Source organism: Sinocyclocheilus grahami, unplaced genomic scaffold (genome assembly GCF_001515645.1).
Source record: "Sinocyclocheilus grahami isolate Dianchi unplaced genomic scaffold, SAMN03320097.WGS_v1.1 scaffold1074.1, whole genome shotgun sequence".
NCBI classification, from domain to species: domain Eukaryota; kingdom Metazoa; phylum Chordata; class Actinopteri; order Cypriniformes; family Cyprinidae; genus Sinocyclocheilus; species Sinocyclocheilus grahami.
Genome location: NW_015506253.1, coordinates 124,920 through 147,137, shown reverse-complemented (window position 1 = coordinate 147,137; position 22,218 = coordinate 124,920). Strand labels below are relative to the sequence as shown.

The 22,218-nt window shown below is 38.3% G+C and overlaps 1 protein-coding gene across 2 annotated transcripts in view; it reads right to left on the bottom strand.

Annotated features, from left to right (window-relative positions):
• The window catches only part of LOC107566422 (neuronal-specific septin-3-like), a 94,198-nt gene that overhangs the window by 20,711 nt on the left and 51,269 nt on the right, over positions 1-22,218 (bottom strand). For both annotated transcript variants that reach the window (XM_016251880.1, XM_016251881.1), the window contains one exon: positions 461-634. In XM_016251880.1, coding sequence (XP_016107366.1) covers positions 461-634 — 174 coding nt within the window. The remainder of the gene's footprint in view (positions 1-460; positions 635-22,218) is intronic.

Genomic DNA, 22,218 nt, shown 5'->3' with positions numbered 1-22,218 from the left:
ACCTTCCTGCTCACTAAAAACAGTATGATAAGGTATAAACTTTAAAAGACAATAGTGTAGGAGTAATTGCATATAGTATTATTTTTTATGGATATGGATGTGGATATGAAATAATTTATGTTCACCAATTACTACTGATTACATCAAGGCCTTTTAGCTAACAGCTTGCTGGGCCAAATTCAGCCTGTTAATCATGTTTTATATGGTCCTCTGACTGATTTAGTTGAAATTGCTTTATTGTAATAGAGCAGATTAAAAAAAAATCACAATGTAAATAAGTTGTTACAGAATATGCCAATAATATTGTATTTATTACCCTTATCAATTGGTTATTTCAACAATCTTGATCTATTTAATCTAACTAATTTATTTAGAGTTTCCAGTGATACTAAATATTTATTTTGTACATTAGAACAAAAAAGCAACACATCTGTAATTGCACACCGAAACCTCTACTTACCCACTACCATGATGTTAAACTCGAAGCCTTGTTTCATGGCTTTCCTCCTCATCTGTTCCAAGATGGCATCAATGCCCACATAGCCAAACTCACTGTTTGTCTTCTCATTCCGTGCCACAGGCGTCTTTCCTACATCTGCCATATTGCCGTAAAAACTTGTAATGACCTCTGGCCCTAAAGAAATTATGTGATACAAAAAGAGAGAGACAGCCATTAGCATTTTTTTTATATATGGCAATAATTGGCTTAAACATTTTTGCACATGCAATTTTCAATTACATGATCAGTGGCATAGCTTTATTGGTCAACTAACCCAAACAGCAATTTTCAGTTTGTGTAAGAATCACATGATGCAAATTTTGCTGTCCTGCAGTAAATTTTTACTTCATGTTTTGAATGTAATGGTATCTAAACTAGTCTGATTACTGTTTGCAAGATATGCTAATTATTTACGAGTCAGACAATATAGTATTGGTATGTTAGAGAGACCAGATGTCAGAACACATGGGTACGATGTAGGGCAGAAAACCCACAACAGTTATTATCTCAGATTACCAAGACACATGTAAGCATATAAGCAACATCAACATTTATTTTCAAAATTTTCTTAATCACCATTATATCATGTTTCACAAAACCAATTTTAACAAGCTCTTAATTCCTTAAACCTCCTCAAATTCTCCTCAAATGATCAATTGATCACTGTATTTATCAAAAGATACTAAAAATGCCAAAACATAAATCAAATGTTAACCACAAGCTTACCCAAAAAAGGGTATTCAGTCTGCAAAGTCGTTGAATTTGATGATTCAGTAGCTTGAAAAATGTGTGACAGAAAGCAAGTGACACAACTCAATGTGAAAGTGGGAGGGGACAAGGTTGCTGCTTTTCCTTTTTTTTAACGACAACATGTGGCTTCCTCTTTTCATAGAATGTCTAGACACTTGCACAAACTTCAAACAAAAAGATATACCTAAATATTCCAGTGTTGTTTTCATAAATAAATAAATAGCATGTAATTCAATATAATAAATAACATACTATATCCAGATGATAACACAAGGTGAATTTACTTACTTAACAGCAAAAAAACATAGGCATGTACAAACACAACTTATCAGTTATGAAATACACTATTGCTTCATCAGTTGCAGTTCAGAGGTGGAAAATCTGCAACTTAACCAAAACAGTCTATGCTGCATGTAACAAATCTGTACATAGCATTATTAAGTATAAAGAGAAGTGTTCAATAAAAGACAAAACTGAGAGTGTAGCCAAATTTGAAGAACAATCTTATTTTAATATGTTTTAAATATTCTTTTTTATTTCACTCCTATGTTTTCAGGTACATTTTCATGTCTAAGAAGTCAAGTTAAAATGATCAGTCAGTCAAATGCAAAATTGTTTTGCATATGTTCATCTGTAGCTGATGTACAGTATCACAGATTTAAGAAAACCTTTTCTTGTTAGTGAGTTACACACACCATTTGACAGCCTTTTCTGAGAAAACAGAGTCTAAAAACACTTCAGTCCTAAACACTAGACAGTTACAGAAACTACCAGCAGCTATGTTTTGGCTAGCGAATGTAACATATGCCATTTAATACCATGAGTTTCAGTCTCTGTGTTTTAATTATTATTTAAATTAAAAACACCATTACATACAGTCACTATGTCTCTTACACTATATACTGTGACCACATTTTTCACTTGTCACCTGAATAATCATGCTTTAAAACCCCTCACTGTAAATGTGCGATTTCATATCTAGAACAGATTGGGCCACCTGTTCAGAAAAAGCATCTTAAGTTCCAATTTAAATTTGCACATTACCATGCACACACACACACACACACACACTAAACGGCTCCCAAGGTAGCTGTGAAGCTTGAATAACAGGGCCTATTTTACTCATTAAAAATGAATGCAACTAGGAGGCTATAAAACATACTTGCATAACAAGCGGCAAAAAAAGAATTAGGCAAACCACACCCCTCATGCTTCGCCTTTAGCATCAGGCACCGCCTTCACCTCAGACTCTGGCTCCAAACACTCAATGATTAATGCAGTATTTCAGTTTGTGTGTGGAGTTTTGACAAAAACTTCTTAAAGCCAATTAAAATAAAATGATAGGTCTAGGTAAACCTAACCCATCACCGCTGAAGCCTAGAACTTTCCATTTGCCTCAGAGAAGCCTCATGGTTTATTGTGACCTATATTTTTCATATGTTAACCCAACAGTCAATCACATGTGAAATCCACACTTCAACCTTGAATGAACCACAGTTTCTTGATACCAAAGTGGAATGTTATGCCTGTAAGTTTAGCCAATTTGGAGCCATGAAGACTGAGGTTCTATACCAAATCTTGAATTACAATATTAAGTGTGAAGACATTGTGTTTATTGTGCACATACTGTATGTGTATTGATACATGCATACAGAAAAGATAAGGACAATCTACCATGTAAACAGTATGTTCAGAGTATGCCAAATAATCATTATCTAAGCCAGGACAAGACTTGATTTTTGCTGGCCTGGTGGGTGGAACGGATCACAACGTGTGGGCATGTTAATTATGGTTTAATACACAGACACCAATGAGCATTTGTGCCATTGATTACATGACCACCCCACTACCCCTTCTGCCAACACCTGTTGTGGGCCATCTGCTAAGAAACAAAATGAGGCATGAATAGGAAAGGGGGGCAGTGACATGGGCACACAACCTATTCTTTTAAATACAGTATATACACTCTTAAAAATAAAGGTGCTTCACGATGCCATAGAAGAACCTTTTTGTCTAAATGGTTCCATAAAGAACCTTTAACATCTGAAGAACCTTTCTGTTTCACAAAAGGTTCTTTGTGGTGAAAGAAGGTTCTTCAGATTATAAAAAGGTAAGAAAGAGATGGTTCTTTAAAGAACCTTTGACTGAATGGTTCTTTGTGGAACCAAAAATGGTTCTTCTATGGCATCGCTTGAAGAACCGTTTGAAGCACCTTTATTTTTAAGAGTGTAGGCCAATATAATTTTTTCTCAATTAGTTCCCCTTTTGGTTATGCTTGTGCTAAATTTTATATCATAGTCCAAAACGATGGATTATCCAGAGCAGTGATCAGCGTTTATTCATTAAACGACTGTTAGCAACATACACACAATAACATATTTTGATTAAAGTCAACATTCTTGACACTTGAGAAATTAACCTCCTCACTTAGGAATAAAATGCCCACTTTTGAAAAAATATGGAGCCCCCTGCTAAAGTTCCTGGACAGCTGAATCTGGTATAATATGAAAACTGCATATAACCAATTATATGGAAAAGTAGGTGTCTTGACATGCACTTTAGGTTTTGATTAATGTACATTACAATCATGTGGTCCACATGTACACGTTTGTCAGCCTTTCCTTTATGTTCTGTATACCATACGTAAATTTGTAGCAGTGTGAAAGATTCATGTAATGATTGTCAAATGTTCTGTGTTTGTATCTTGTGTATTGTATCTGTCAAGTTGCAACACACATATATATAAAACATTCTTGTAGTTCAGATGAATGACACTGTTGTAAAACCCTGATAAGTCCTGATTTACCCTTTGCATATCTTTATGAAAGAGCCCTTTCAGCATCTAAAAACACACAAACCATATTAGACATCATAATTTAGAATGTAAAATCCAATTCAAACAAACATCTAGAAAAAAATACAGTAAGCATTATTATGCAAGTTAAGGATTTTATCCTAAAACTTAAATCTCACCAAATAAAGCCTCACTAAGCATGAAATACTAGGCCTATATGTGAATTGTAAGTCCACAAAAGATCAGTGAATTATTATGCATTAAAACAATGAAATAGGATTTAAAATAGAATAGGACTTAATATGGAAGATAATTTTGTAGATGATACACACTAAAAAATGCTGGGTTGTTTCAACCCAATGTTGGGTCAAATATGGACTAACCCAACTGTTGGGTTAAAAAGTTACTTTAAAAATTTAACCAAAATTTAACCCAACAGTTGGGTTAGTCCATATTTGACCCAACATTGGGTTGAAACAACCCAGCATTTTTTAGTGTAGAAAAAAATTCTCTTTTCCTAGCTTAATATGCAGAGAAATTGTATAAGCCTTTCGTAAGTTAGTACAATCAACCAAATTGCACAATGCACCTTTAACAAAGGAATCTGGAAAATAATGAATTGGAAATTGATTTACCAACTAACAAAAAAACATAGATCATAAAGTCCTGGACCTGAATAAACACATGTTTATTGGTTAGATGTGGTACAGCAAAAGCGAGATATGCAAAATAAGCTTGGTTTCATATAGGCCATGAAATGTGGACCAGACAAAAAAGACAAAAAAAAAACTACAACATAACATTTAAAGCCAGAAGTCATGTGGTGATGACTAGGATTTCCTGAGGGGATCAGACCCTGCTTACAACATAAGAGCTCTATGCATGATCAGCCCACTGTGTGCACTCTAATACACACGACCAGTTTTAAATATTAAAGCAAATCAATTCTAAAAAGATGTAGCTTCAGTGGCAGTTATCCGGTCTCTCACGCAAAGTCGGTGGCCTATATTTTTCACTAGCATGTGTCAGTGTTCTAACAAACAGGAAATAGGGGTTACCGCTGAAGTACGTCCCTGCACACACATGCAGGCAAATTTGCATGCACATTCAGCTATTGTAAATGTCACATTTATGTTACTATAATTTCTTGTCTTGGAGTTTATGCAATTTTTATATTTCATATATTTATTTTAAAACATAACATTACATGTTATATTCATAACATTAAATTACTACATTACATTACATTAATTCAAATTAATTATACACTTTTTGTCAAAAAAGAGGCATCATAAGTGCAAAGAAAATAAGTCAGGAAGAACTAAGGAAGAATTATTCTGTTCAAATATATCTCAGTCCATTCTGAATAGAATGCCTGAACAGCTGACCATGCTTATAATTTTGCAGTTTGCAGTCAAGGACTACGATATGTATTTCATCAGGTACATCTAGAAGAATGACCGGGTTTGTCCTCTCTGAAAATTACAACATTTAGAACCACAGAACCCCCAACTATAGGCCAGTATTCCACAGGTCTCATTTTTCCAATGAGTTCTCCAAGAAATCAAGAACGCTTTGACTTGGTTGATTTCCTGTTTTCACTTTAAGAACTCAAGAGGTTGTGTGTCCCCCTTCTGAAGCTGATCCAACCCTGTACAGAAACCATATATCCACAGAAAAGCAAGGCAAACACTGAAACAAGGCCATCTAACAATTCATTCCTTACAGGCAACATACAATTTAATTCTGTCTTCATTCTGAGCCAGAACAGTTGGGAATTTGCCCATGTTTAGTGGTCTGTGATATATTGGCCCCTGTAACTGGACTTTGGTCTGGCAACAGACATTCAAAGTCAGGAGTAGGCCAAATGAAAAACGTTTGTACAACTAACAATTAGTGTCAACAGCCAATGAAGCCTAGTAGACCTGACAGTTGCCCTAAATGTGTGGCTAAACGTGTCCTGGTTACACTAGGCTAGGAAAGTAAATGCTGCTAAAGCTGTTCTTACAGAAAAGAGTGTAAATGACAAAATGAAGAAAGAACATAGTGATACAGCCTTATTTGCTGGTAATTGGAAAGCTAAAAGACTATGACATATCAGGAAACTCTCAACAGTGACCAAATGTATCATGGTTCAGTGATATTATGTGGCTGCAAAAATAACTATTCATAATAAGTGCAAGGAAAGTCAGGCAGAACTAATTCTGAATTATCTGAAACACATGCTCCCATAGATGTAGACCAATGAGAAAAACTCCTCACGGCCAAGTATGATCTTTTCGAGTCAATTGAAAATCCTCAATTTGTTACACTTGAGTGTATTAAATTATATGGCACTGTATGTATAGAGAGTTCTAGACTGGTCTCAGATCAGCTACAGCAGCTTGGCCTGTCTGTGTTTTAATCAGAAAGCTCAAGATGCCATTTCTACAGATCAGGAAGAACTTGAAGGAGGAAGCCGTCATAAAGTTTAATGTCTTTCTCTGACTGAAGCAGATATATGGAGTCTTAAGTTACATGGATAATTTCTAGAAACTTTCACTTAAAAAACACCAGCTGGAAGACACGGATGATTCTCACATGCTTCATGTGTTCACCAGATGCATCAAACACAAGAATGAAACATTGATCTTGAGTCTCATTAGAACAGGAAATCAAAAAGAACATAACTTGTGAATCATAATCTGTCACCATAATTTATGTAAAAATGTAGGTGTGTTTCTCATGAATTGGAGATTTCTGAGGATATTTGGCCTGAAGCCCTCCAAGTTATGTTCTATACACTCAACTATCAGTTAAGTTGTGGTGCCCAATCCTGTTTCTGGAGATCTACACACCTGCATAGTTCAGTTCTAGCCTTGCTCCAGCACACCTGTCTGTAATTATCAAGTGCTTCTGAAAATCTTTATTAGCTGGTTCAATTGTGATCGATCAGGGCTGAAGCTGAACTTTGGGGTAGAAGGTAGACCTCCAGGAACAGGATTGGGCACCCCTGAATTAGGTCAATTCATGTGTAATACACAGATTTCATTACTCTCAAACCTAGCTGTGTTTTACACACATCAATGTGCAAAATGTAATTTTAACGAGGGATCCCTGCCCAAGCTATGTTGGGCTTTGGTCCCTAAAAGTCTCCTGGTCTGAGGTGATTTACTTTTATTTTAGGAATACGATATTAACCTACCCAATGATTTTATGATTGAGGCTGTTCACTATACTTCACCTGAAAACCCCATAGAGTTCCGCCATATCACTGTAAAAAGTAATTTAATTTGGAATTACATGTCAGAGTCTCGTGAAGTAAACTGAGACTCCCTTGACACCATCCATCAAACACTGCCAATCAAAAGCTGCTAATGCACAGACGATGGATCCACAGACTAAACCAAGAGGCTTGTATTCAGAATATTTTCTTTTCCATCTGTTTTCCGGTGTGTATGGACCTCACAATTCCTGTCAAAAGCCAGATGCAACTGTAAACTACACAACCAATGTACATTGATCTGTAGATGTGGTGAGGTGAATTCTGGTGCTCAGCATGAAGAATGCTACAGGTGGACTCATCTTTCATTCTGTTCACCCCTTGGGAATTCAACCTTTGCCATTACATGCCACAAGCAGATGGTGACGAAGGGTGTTAAAATACTGCTAGTACCTTCTAGAAAAGAAAAGATAAATAGCCTGTATGAGTGCTGTAGGCAAATAAAATTGGAGAGAACCAAAAAAGCCATGGGAAGAAACACTCTAAAACCATTTGTGATGAGCACATGTTGCTAATTGTCATTTTTAATCTGATCACTCACAAGAAAATCATCATCTTTACGGCCTATATAATGTCAATTTCTAAATCAAAAGCACTATGGAGGATACACATCTGACTTTTTTTAAACTGTATTTTTCATTTTAAAAAGTTGCTGGTAGACTTTGGAACTGACATAAATCAGTGCTACCTCCACTATTATTTTGTAAACATCTGTCCCAAAATAATAATAATTTGTTAGTTAATCCCAAACTAGGCAAATATTGGTTGATTCAGCCTGACCAATATATATCTTTCTCTTACTATTGTGAAGAACAAAATAAGATACTGAACATACATTTTGAGGCCTTGCACAAGATGTCCGAAACAGTAATAAAATTGATGGCCAATCAACATTAGTGTGATATGGTATGGTGGTTGCAGGGATCCTCATTTTCCGCATGCACTCTATATCATGCATTTAACTAATCAACATCATTATTAAACAACTTGTTTCCTTGCATTTTTACACAGGTAATTGTGTCACTTGCAGTATCATATATCCATCTCTCAGTAAATCTACACCTGTCAAAAAAAAACAAAAAAAACATGAAGATACATTACACTTTTGTTCCTAATTCATTTATTTTGGTGGCATAATTGGGGAATATGGCCAACTAAATCATCAAAGACATTTTTTTACATTTGGAGCATGGCGATATATTACATTTACATGATGTTAAAAAACGGGTTCATGCTTCAAAAAAGAAAGAAAACAGCTGCGGTGGAATAATATATTTCAGAAAAAAAAGAATTTCAGCTGTTCTACAGATGTGGTAGGATTTGCTCTGAAATGATTGGGTCGATATATGAGGAAGTAGTATTTTATCTAAAAAAGGAACTCTGCTAAACAGGTATCATATAACCTTGTTGATGTAACTGGAGATGAGAGAAGTGTTTGTAATTGGTTTATAACCATGCTCAAACACAACTGAAAGATTAGTGTTCTAGATAAATTGCTAACTGCTGTTACTGGGAAAAAATGACTGGAAGTAATCTGACACTCACTGACAAATGGAATCAGAAGTTAAACAGAGGAACAGAACAGATCTGTGCTGAATACACACAGGTCAATTAGCTTCCATGTTAATGACAACAATTAAACAACAGGAACTGCATTGTCATGCAACACAAACATATGAGAATGAACACAGGAAGCCATTCAAACAATGCTGATTGGATGTTTATAATCAACCCACAGAGAACATCTGAAGCTATGACACACAAGTTTGACAATGTGGGATTCTGGGTCCAATGTAAACTAATTAGAAGAACTGATTATCAAAATGTCTGATTTCTAGAAACTAAGAGCAGTGCTGACACACACCCCACACAAAGAAAAGAGAGGGCCAGGAGGAGGAGAGAAAGGGAGGGGGGTGGAAGAAAGTAGAAAGAGGGGTTCACTGAGCTTATCATCTTGTTTCAATGCACAGACAAACAAGAGAAAGAGAGGTCTTAAAACACAGTACAAAATCTCCCCTTCTCTTCCTCTCTCACTTGCTTCCTTTCCTCACTGGCAAGAACACAGTGAGGACACCTGGGAAACTTGATCAAGCAGCAACACACACACACACACACACACACACGTCACCCACTCTGTAGCTCTGTAAAAGCGCAACAGCCTCTCTGAATGAGACTCTGGAAAGAGATGTAAAACTCATGCAAAGAAAGCCTGTTTTAACAGAAGTAAACATGGAGAGCAGATAGTGACTCACCCTTCCTTTTGTAGCTCTTGCTGTGTTTCTTTATCTCTCTTTCTCTGTGCCTGAGTCAGCCTGCAACACCAGCTGGACTCACAGCCACGCCCACTCCAGGGTCATGTGACTACAGAACAGCCAAGCAGCACTCAACACCCATTCAAACAAGCTATAGTAGAATCTGTCATGGTGTGTGGCTCAGGTTTTGCATACACTGTGGGGACCAAATGTCTCCACAAAAATAGAATGATTTTACTTGGTGTGAAAGAAAGAAAACGGTTAATAAACATATCTGAGATATATAACGTCTTGAGATATTTTGTGAGGATTAAATGAGTAGGGTAAATGGAAAATATCATTAGCTCAGTATAAAAACAAAGAGAAAGTCCCCACCATGATATAAAAACAAGCACTTGAATGTGTATTTCCATGTGTACGAGTACTTTAAACGTTCCTTACTGAAATAAAACCACATTTGTATTATTTAAGGTATATCATTGTAAGTGGATCAAATTTGTTGAGAATTCTGAAAAATAACTTGTTTTATAAATTAATTTAAGAAAATGTCATTGTATAAAAAAAACTTATATTTATATTAACAACACTATTTATATGTTTGCCTAAAGTTAGGTAGTACTGGTGTAAATGTGTTCCCTCCAATATCAAATTAGTTGTCATATTGGTTGAATATAACATTGATTTATTTGTTTAGAATACATAACTGAGTAACTCTTTTGGCATCAATCATTCATTGTGCCTGGTAAATCACTTTTCTCTTTTAAAAGATGCTTTGTGGTGGAATGTTATGGGGTTGAAGATCAGTGCAAAAACTCCTTGGAAATATTGCGCAACACCACATTACAGTCAGTTTTCCTGTGCTTCTAATGCAAACGTTAATTTTCACTACACTTTGTTTAAAAACATACATTTCTGTAAATTTAAAACCAGTCACTGTCTATACAAGAGGAAATTATTAACTATATCTTTGCCACCACTGTATCAGTGAAACACAGATGTCTATGAACATGTGCACAAGTATGTTTGTATGCATGTGTATACAAGTGCATATGCACACGTGTGTCTGTATTTTTTTGAATGTGCAAGAAAGTAAACATGCAAAATGCAGAAAGTCATTAAACTGCACAAACAATGCTGTATCTTTAAAAGGTTAAAGGAAAGCCAACTACCAGTGTTCAGTGGATTAGAATTATTAAACTCAACAGTTCTTCTGCAACACACTGATGCAGTTTCATGTGTCTGAGAGTAACCACATCCAGCCACCTGTTGTGTAGCATAGACTGATCACAGACATGATAAAACTGCATTCTACACTGAATATAATGAGACGACAGTCATGTATGCAAAGTTTTGTTCAGTTTTTGACTTCAAATCAATTCTAAAGAAAGGAATCAGACACTGAGAATAACGAGAGAGAGACATTTTAGGGTACAAGAAGTGGCCTGTCAAGATGTGTTAGTGTGTAATTCTGAATACATCTGAGAATAGCTGCATTATGTTACTCAGGAATTCCTATAGGCTCATTGGAACCATAGACCAGAGAAAGACAAGGAGAGAGGGTGGGAGAGAGACTGCAGTCTACTTCCTGTAGTCATTTAGGTTTTCTCTGCTTATCTTAATTACGCATATACATGAGAGATTGTTCCTTAGAGGTTTGACAACATAATTTCCTGTCTATGATAACTACCATAAACATCCAAATATTACTGGCCGGTTGTTCTTCACACATAGCCAGCCTCTTTCTGAGATTCTAGGCTGGAATTATTTGTTGTTTTAGAGTGAATGTTTGTGTTGGTTTCCTCACAGGAAGTTATCAGAAAGCAAATTAAGGTGTATTACTGCCCAGTAGCAAAATGAAGAAAAACCAGTCAGAGAGAGATAGAGTGTGTAGAGGAGGAAGTCTGTGCTGTGCAAGATTAGATATGATAGTGAGAGGCACACTTTACAATTACAGCAAATTAAATTGATTTCACAGCTTTCTTAGTACTGAGGCAGTGAGGATGACTCATTCTTAAGGCCTGCAAATATTTAAGACTCTCTCTTATCTGGAAGAGGCTTGGGTTTAATACCTTCCTGTCCCTCTGGTGTTTTTCGGTCCTACTCAACTGAAGGACATTTAGTTTGAGGATGATATGTGGTTATAGTAAAGCTGTCACCTTAAAATGTCTTAAAGGGTCTCAATGGTTCAATACAGTCATAATCCACGGTCAGACATTGATTACTAGAAAGCATTTATGATTGGTTTTATTGGTTTTTCTGAACTAATTTACTCGGTGTCTAAATATGCAAAGCATGTGCTTTACTTTTACTCTGTATTACCAGAAATATATTTTAAATTATACAGTTGCACGTTTTTCAGAGCACTCTTTTTTTACCCCTGAAACAACTCTTGAAAGTTTTGAGTTTCAAGAGCCGCAAGATCTGAGTTTACTGTAAACACAATGGCTGCATCCGAAAGCTGAAAAATATTGCCTCCACAGGCAGTATACAGAGGTAGGAAGGCAACAAAGCATGTATAAATCCTATGTCCCATCCTGTCTACTGCAACACCTTCATCTATTTTTTTATTTTTTTTTATGTTTCCCTTGTAACAATTGTGTTTGATTCTGTGACAGTTGAGCTAAAAAACGTAATGGGATCTAAGAGTTTCCTTTGTGTGTAAATGCATTTTGAACAACTTTTGCGTAATTTTAGAAATAAATTAGTTTTAATATTCAATAAAAAATTAAATTAGCATTAATCAAATATTCCTTAGTTGTCATCAAAGATCTCTCTATTTTGTCTCTATTACCTTTGTTTGCAAACGCAGCCTGTGAATTTATTGCAACAAGGCAACTGTCATGATTCACTCGGGGAGCAAGGAACGAGGAAATGAGGAGTACTTGAATAACACAGTCTTTAATAGTCCACAGGAAAGCCGAGAACAAAGAGGACATTCAACAAGTAGACCCGACCAACAAGAACTGAAAGGACTAGGGCTTTTAAAGGCAGGATAATTGGGGAGGAACGAGACACACCTGGAATCAAATTAACACAATCAACATGAAGAAGAAACTGGGTCACAGGGGCAAAAACACACACAGAATAGTCCAGAATCCTGACATAACACCCCCTCCCGGAAGGTGCGTCCTCACACCGTAGCAACAACAAAGGGAGGCATGGGTGGGAACTTGGGAGGAGGTTCCGGAGGAGGACAGATATCCGGGAGGAGGCCAGCAGACAGAGACCAGGGGGGTGACGAAGGAGGGAGAAGCCAGGGACAGGAGGGACCCGGAGCAAGAGGAGCACAGCAGGACCCAGGCCACAGCCATGATGTCGACCCACGGGGGAGCCAATGGAGGGAGGAGTCATGGAGGAGGAATAGCCGCCGACTCCAGGGGGCCGACCAACGGCGGCGGAGCAGGTGGTGGAGGAGCCTGAGGTGGAGACAGAGAGCCGGTGGGAGGGCGGGCATTTCCGAGGAGCGGCCACAGGAGGGCGTTTTCTAGGAGCAGGCACTGAGGGGGCTTTCTAGGAGTGGGCACCTGAGGGCGCTCTGAACTGAATTCAGGTAGGCTGGAGGCGGAGGTGAGGGATTCTCCAGCCAAGGTGATGCTGAAGGATGGCAGACCTTGCTCGCACCGTAATGATGGTGGGCTGAGGGTGAGCAGAGGGGCTACCAGACAACAGCGGTGGAGGAGGCAGGAGTGGGTGGGAAGTCGGGCGGGCATTTGTGAGTCTCCGGGAATTCAGGGCTTAGCTCTGGATCAGAAGCCCCTCAACCCCGGCGACGCTGGAGGATGGCAGTCCTGCGGGGCTCGCTCCGCAATGATGGTGGGCTGAGGGCGAGCAGAGGGGCTGCCAGACAACAGCGGTGGAGGAGGCTGGAGCGGGTGGGAGGGCGGGCATTTCCGAGGAGCGGCCACAGGAGGGCGTTTTCTAGGAGCAGGCACTGAGGGGGCTTTCTAGGAGTGGGCACCTGAGGGCGCTCTGAACTGAATTCAGGTGCTGGAACCCTTTCCTCGTCCTTTTGGCACTTTCGCCCCGCCATACTCAGCTCACCCTCAGCCGCGGTGCAGGTGGCGGAGCTCTTCTCCGCGCTCACACCATCCGTGGCATTCTCCCTCGTGGCAGGCATTGTTGCTGGCTCACACACCTTGACTGACATCACGGCCTCTGGCTCCGCGTCAATCCTCAGCTCTGTCGCTCTCTCTAGCAATGGCTCGTCGGTCGCGACGGGCTCGGGCATGCACTCCGTGCATCGGGGAGATGGTGGGCTCGGCCCTGGGTCGGGAGTGGCACTGGCGATTAATTCCTGGGAACCGGCAGGGGAACGGAGATCCATTTCTCGCCAGTGTCCACTCCACAAAGGCGGCGAATTCAGCTCTAGGGCCATCTTCGGACGACGGCGCTCTGCACGCGGTGTTGAGGCTGGTGTATGATCTCCTTTGAACAGAACAGCACATTCCTTAAGCAGAAGCTAAGGAGTCTCCTCTCAACCTCTCAAGTGCGAGTCGTTAAACTGAACCGTGGTCAGCTCAGGTGCCAATTGTCTCAAATAGTTCCTGTCCTGCTCGGCTTATCTTTGCAAGAAACACAGGAAGAGTGGGATTTACAAAACCACCTCCTGGGTCTGCAAGCACTGAGACAGCAATAACTGACCCCTGCATCTGGACTCATTTAAGCAACAGAACTTCAGTGTTGTCTCGTGACAGGCTTCAGCAAAAATAAAAATCTAATAAACAACAAAACAAAGAACATTGTATCTGGAAATGTTCCAGCGACAGACACTCCTGGACCCCATGACCGTTTAATGCATAAATCGATAATCCGATAAACAGAAAGCGACAGATTTACAGCTCCATGCCCGAGCGAGAAGAATAGCAGGTCTACACCGCATGACTTTTTGCAACCTCCATTGACCTCAGGACTTACTCTGTCCTCCCCCTTTCTCTACATTCCAGAAAAACGTGCGTTTCTCCTGTCACAGACAAAGGAACATAGAACTTACACAGACAACTCAAAATACAATCATTTAAAAGTATAAAAGGGCAACTATATTCACAAATAATATGTTTTATGTCTTATATATGCTTGATGCGTTTCCTGTAATCGGTGCAAGTTTAAGCAATGTTTTATAACCCCTTTTAGTAGATAAAGATTATTAATGTGTATGCAAACTACCCAATATTTGAGCTTGAATGAAAGCTTATTTTATGTGCAAAACTTTGGTATGAATGAGAAGTGGGAAATATGTAGGATACTCGCATTAAGAAACTTTATAGAAGTATTAATAAAATCTGGCAAGGATGTTCCCATGTGATAAATTGAAGCATCATGTTAATTTATGCATGAAGAAGAACCTTGCAGGGTGTGGCCCCACCCTGCAGCCAGTGTCCGATTGGAACAACGATCTGTGGGACGGACTTATGCAGCTTGATCAAAAACCCAATTTCCGAACAGATTCAATGCCTTTTCGACTTTGTGTTAATCGCGCTCCAACTTGCGCTCACACGCTGCACCAGCAAGCGATCGGGTCATTCAAATCTCCAAACACTCCGTGAAACTTTGTGACTGCCGGAATCTTCAAAGTCTAAAGCCAAGCAGAGAAACTCTCAGAAGAACTTCAAGGCAAGCCTCACTCTCCTTACCCAAGGCAACCGACTTCCGAAGCTCCTACGTCAGAAGGAAACCCTCACTCTCCCCGAGGGCTTCCCCAAAGATGTCATCCAAACGACAGATCTACAACCAATCAGAGGCGCTGGAATTCCCTGATATGAGCTAACAAGGGAAACCCTGTTCAGCTGTCACCAAAATGCAAGTAAACAAACAAAGCTTCATCTTTTGCTGAACTGGTGCTGAATTGATCTTAAGCAGTAAAGATAAGACAAATCTCTGCTTTTGTGATTTTCTTGGTGCGATCTAAGAACTAGTAACTTACTAGAATTTTGGGACTTCCTCAGAACTCCTTTAAAATCCTCATCCTTTGAACTGTATGTGTGTGTGTATATGTGTGTGTTTGCATTAGTTTAGTTTAATGTAATCTAGAATAGCCAATAAATTCCTGTTTCATTATAAGAATTATTGCCTTGTGTCGTGAATTTAAAGTTAAAACTTTGCCCAGATCTGGTTACCTTGCTCATAGATAACACAAATACCAATCTAGTACCATTGTCGTTGGCCATGTAGTAGTACAAATACAATTGGTCAGATACACTAAATTCTACTAGACACTGGACGAAGTGTAAGCGATTCAAATTTGGAATCAGTTCTAATCGGGTTGATTTTGAATCTTCAGATTCGATTCCCCCTCTGAAAAAGAGCTAAAATAAAGAAAATTCATTACTCTGGCATCATAGAACGTGCAGAGCACGTCGTCCGGATAGGTGGTGAGATGGGCCACAGCCAGAAACAGTCTGGTATGACCCTCGAGTGAATTTTCCCCCTGCTCCAGCAGGAGGAGGATGAATTTGGGGTGAAGGAGGGGATCCATAGGGCACACAACGGAAACAAAAAACGGAGTAAAAAGATAAACAAAACGGAGGGTACAAACAGAGGTAACTGTACCGGTTGGGTCTTCTGTCACGATTCACTCGGGGAGCAAGGAACGAGGAAACGAGGAGTACTTGAATAACACAGTCTTTAATAATCCACAGGAAAACCGAGAACAAGGAGGACATTCAACAAGTAGACCCGACAGACAAGAACTGAAAGGACTAGGGCTTTTAAAGGCAGGATAATTGTGGAGGAACGAGACAGTCCAAAAGTGAAGAATTTATGTTATTTATTACTTGATTGTTCAAGCTACCTCACAGAAGTGCTCTGTTTGTTAACAGAGTTGTTGAATGTTAAAATAAGGTGAATTAAATAAAAAATAAGGAACATCCTGGATCTGTTTTTTTCGCTCTTCTTTATTCTTTTTTTATGTATTATAGAAGTATCGGATCGGGACTCGGTATCGGTAGATACTCAAAATCAAATGACTCGGACTCGGACTCGAGGGCAAAAAAACCTGATCGGGACATCCCTACGAGACACACCTGGAATCAAATTAACACAATCAACATTAGGAAGAAACTGGGTCACAGGGGCAAAAGCACACACAGAATAGTCCATAATCCTGACAACAACTGCCTTTTGGACACTGTCAATGTCTCCAGCTCCTTCCCTTACAATTGGCTGCTTACAAAATGACCTGTTTGAAGGCCCTGTCTGAAGCAAAATAATTCAAAAGAGAAAAACAACCTTGGGACAGTTTGTTCATTTATTGAAAGCCTGCTTCTCTGAGGTATAGTAAAAGACAGACATTGCATTGTGCCCATGTCTGTTGTTAATTCATTCCAGTTGTGCGGTCACTTCCTGCACTGCTTCTAATTCGGTTACAGTTGCTCAGCCACAGGTCCACATCATAACTCTCATGAATCACGATGAATTGTTCATCGCATCTTTGGAATCAGTAGAGAATGAAACCTCCTAGAGCTGGATGAACCCTGCTGTTTGGTATTCTGAGGTTGACAGCTGTGAGTCATGAGGTCATAATGTGCAGAACACAAAGGGAACATAAGGTGGGTTAAAGGTTACTTTGCACCCCTCACCGAATAAATAATTTATCTTTCTCTCACTCCAACACACATGCATCAAAGCTTTTCACTGGGGTCCACAGCAAAAACACAATGAAGTCAGGCCACTGCGGGGGAGAGGGTGAGGTACGTCCAAGATTGTGGTTCAACTAACATCCTTATGTGATGATGCTTGTTATTAAGGATGTGCCAGAAGCCGAATACATTATTTGTAATGGCACAAAAACTTCAAAACGAATAACAATTTGTAACTAAAAATAGAAAAACAAATTGTTAGATGCATTTACTACTTGTGCTTGGTTGAAAACAGCCAGGTGACAGCACAATATTTTAGATAAATAACTAAACTTACAATGCAATAGTGAGTGTGTAAAGTGAATGTAAACTTAAATCAAATAGTCACTACAGTTTCCTGTGCAAGCCTGTGAAGCTGTCATGGCAAGCAAATACTGTACTATTACATATTGTATGTAATAGTAATACTGTACATATTGAACTCTGATTTCCTTAGGGCTGAACTGAAAAGGTGCAGTTGATGAGTAGAAATATGTAAATAGAAGCATAATTTGTTAAAAAGTGTACATAGGACATTGTTAGCATCAGTTATCTCTTTCACACATGGTTGTCCAGTACTGTATCATCTGATTTATGTAAACCGGCCAGCCAGACTACTGGTGGAAATGCACAGTATTTTGTGTAACATGTATGAAATAAATTGGAAAAGAAAAAAGGGATTGGAGAAGTTTTTCAACTCCACTCAAGCACACCAACTCGGACTACCTGCTCCACTTTCACTTGGGAAACTGATGTAGTCAATGCTATGCAATGGCAAGTGGCAATACTGAATTAATTCATCCATATATGTTTGAACCAGAAACTGATTCCAAAGAAGAAGAGGAAGAGCGAATCATACAGGGTCGTCTACAAGGCGTTGTATCAGAATGGTAAAGCATTTTATGTATCAATCTCTACAAAGACGGACACGTAACAGTAACTGATATCATTAGCCTTTGGCTTGACTATCAAATAGCTAATAATGTGTTGTTACACAAACCATGTTCCTGTTAGCTATCGCAGACAGCTACTAATATAAAAAAGCCCCACCCAGTTGATGGGGCCGGTTACAATTTGAGACAATAGGAAATAGGGGCTGTTTCAAAACACATTTTTGAAACTGTCTTTGCACACTGACGTTTTAAGGAGAAAATGCTCAGCAATGATGTTAACTGATGTTGAATTTGCACATGGCTTGTCTTTAAGCATATTAAAAACACCAGACAGACATGATGTAAACAATATTAAAAATGTGATTTTCACCACCGGGGTAAGTAATAATTATACATTATAATAATTATACATGGCATATTTACTATATGGAAACTATGAGGGTAACAGAATTACATTTAAAACATGGCTGGTTTAACCTCCATCTACAGCCAAGATAGAGAAACAAATAGTTACAGATACATACAGTGGTGTGAAAAAGCGTTGGCCCCCTTCTTGATTTCTTATTTTTTTGCATGTTTGTCACACTTTAATGTTTCAGATCATCAAACAAATTTAAATATTAGTAAAAGATAACACAAGTGAACACAACATGCAGTTTTTAAATGAAGGTTTTTATCATTAAGGGAAAACAAAATCCAAAACTACATGGCCCTGTGTGAAAAAGTGTTTGCCCCCTAAACCTAATAACTGGTTGGGCCACCCTTAGCAGCAACAACTGCAATCAAGCGTTTGCGATAACTTGCAATGAGTCTGTTACAGCGCTGTGGAGGAATTTTGGTCCACTCATCTATGCAGAATAGTTGTAATTCAGCCACATCGGAGGGTTTTACGAGCATAAACCGCCTTTTCAAGGTCATGCCACAGCATCTCAATAGGATTCAGGTCAGGACTTTGACTAGGCCACTCCAAAGTCTTCATTTTGCTTTTCTTCAGCCATTCAGAGGTGGACTTCCTGGTGTGTCAGGTCCTATTTAAGAGATTTCTTGATTGCGAACAGGTGTGGCAGTAATCAGGCCTGGGTGTGGCTAGAGAAATTGAACTCAGGTGTGATAAACCACAATTTTAACAGGGGGGGCAAACACTTCTTCACACAGGGCCATGTAGTTTTGGATTTTGTTTTCCCTTAATAATAAAAACCTTCATTTAAAAACTGCATGTTGTGTTTACTTGTTATCTTTGACTAATATTTAAATTAGTTTGATGATCTGAAACATTAAAGTGTGACAAACATGCAAAAAAATAAGAAATCAGGAAGGGGGCCAACACTTTTTCACACCACTGTACATTATACAGATATTGACTTTGCTGCACAGCCCTACTTGTTACTGTGATTTTTAGATTGTGGGGAGGATTGCTTTGCTGTGAGAGAGCACCTTATCATCCTTATCATCATGTTTGGTTTACAGTCTATCATTCTAACTTAAAGAATAGTACAGTTCTAAGTTACTGTCAATGTACATCGACTAAATCCATTCCATGATATCTTTATGAACATTAATAAAAATGCTTTCTTATGAGCATAATATATATATATATATATATATATATATATATATATATATATATATATATATAAACATCCAAAAGCTCAGATTTAAAACGATTTCATGTGATCAGATTTTAAGGGGAGAATCTTTGATTTCATGACATACCTGTATAAGGGCTCTCCGGAAAGTATCCAGCCATGTAATATGAAAAAAAGAGACATTATCGAAGAAGATACAAGAAACATTATACATAGGACAATGATGCCTCGGTCCCCTTCAAAGTAGGCACCTTGGTATCTCACACAGTTCTCCTGCATCTCTTCCACTGTTCAAAACACTCAGCAAAATCCTTTGTAGGAAACGGCATCGGCTGCCTCAATGTATTTTCCTGAATCTCATCAATGGTCTGAAATCTCATCCCTTCCAAAGGTGATTTTCAAAGGTGATTCTTCTTTGATAAATGTCTCTATTATTCATATTACATGACTGGACACTTTCCTGACAGCCCATGTATTATAGTATTTCCCTCACCATGTGATGCTGCACCCTGATAAAGCTCAAAAGAGCACAAAAAGCACTTTGAGCAAAATGCTTATTGTTATTTTTGTCAAGCAGATGTATTAAATGAACCTTAGCATACAGAAGTTCTTGAGTAGTTATATGTATACTGGTTTTAAAGTCACTTACTTAATGTAAGGTTACATTGTACAGCCTCTTACGAGAGTAAAAGACTGTGATATTGTGATTAAAAAATATATATTTTTTAAAAAGACACTATTTTAAGGACCAATTCTCACTATTAACTAGCATGCAAATCACTAGCAAATTGGCTGTTTATTAGTACTTAGGAAGCACATATTAATTAATTTTCTACATGACCATATTTTAGATCCCTTAATCATACCTAAACCAAACAACTACACTCTTAAAAATAAAGGTGCTTCAAAAGGTTCTTCAAGCGATGCCATAGAAGAACCATTTTTGGTTCCACAAAGAACCATTCAATCAAAGGTTCTTTAAAGAACCATCTCTTTCTTACCTTTTTATAATCTGAAGAACCTTCTTTTGCCACAAATAACCTTTTGTGAAACAGAAAGGTTCTTCAGATGTTAAAGGTTCTTTATGGAACCATTTAGACAAAAAGGTTCTTCTATGGCATCGTGAAGCACCTTTATTTTTAAGAGTGTACCTTACTAACTGTTAATAAGCAGCAAATTAGGAGTTTACTGAGGCAAAAGTCGTAGTTAATAGCTAATAGAGAGAAATGGACCTTAAAACAAAGTGTGACCAAAAATATATATATCAAAAATAAATACCATATACATACCAAAAAAAAGGGAAAATAAAGAGGGAGAAAATGTTAGAGAGTGATCAAGAAAATAGAATATCTATACAAAAGAGGAAGATTAAGTCAGTTTGGCCCCAAGATAAAGTCCTTTGAATGGAGCTGGCTTGCATTGTGGTGGGGAACTTGTGTGACCCTTGACCTTCCCTCCTGCCATGTAAAGTAAACACATTTTTCCGGAAATGTTATCAAGAGAGGACTGTCATATTTCCAGTGACACATCTCAACTCAACTCATCTCAGAGACAGAAGGTTCCTCTGTCAACATTACACATTATCTGTATCGAAAACAACATAAAAGACACTAGAACTCAAGTTTTTATTTCTGAACCTGACACAGAGTGCAAGTGGGCGTGCTTGTTGCAGATTTCCTCACTTTGTTTGAAGTTATGTACATTAAGCTTGTGCTTTTGACTTCAATTAATAGAGCCTGGAGCAAACGTTTTACATAAAAGGTGCATCACATCACTTGTGAGAAATCTTCTGAACATTAAAATGACAAATAGGACATTTTAACTTCAAGTAAAGATTACACTTTATTTCGATAGTCCTCTTTAGTAATGCTACTAATTATAAGTAACTTTGCAACTACATGTCAACTTACTCTCATTAGAGTAGATTGTTAGGCTAGGGTATAAATTATGGTTAGTAGAAATGACGAATTACTTGCAAAGTTACTTATAATGAGTAGAATGTCTGTTGGAGACCCTCAAAATAAAGAGCTAGCAGCTATTAAGCAGACAGTTTACTAATACTCTAACTGGTAGTTGACATGTAGTTGCAAGGTTATTTATAATTAGTAGAATGTCTTAAATGGACTGTCAAAATAAAGTGTTACCATAAGTGAAAACCATGGGAATTGGGAGTCTTCAAAATGTATTATTAAAGGGGTCATATGATGCGATTTCAATTTTTCCTTTCTCTTTGGAGTGTTACAAGCTCTTGGTGCATAAAGAAGATCTGTAAAGTTGCAAAGACTAAAGTCTCAAATCCAAGAGATATTCTTTATAAAAGTTAACAGTCAGTCACGCCTACCTAAAACGGCTCGTTCTAACACGCCCCCACATGTCTACGTCACGATGTGGGAAGATTTGCATAACGCCGCCCAAATGTTCACGAAAAGAAAGAAGGCGTAACTTTCATTCTCGCAGTAGTTTTGTTGTTGCCGCCGCCATGTCGTAAAGACGCTGTGTGTTTCGTTGTGAAAGCGAAACTACTTTGTTTGGTCTTCCAAAAGAGGACGATATCTGCTTCGTCATGCCT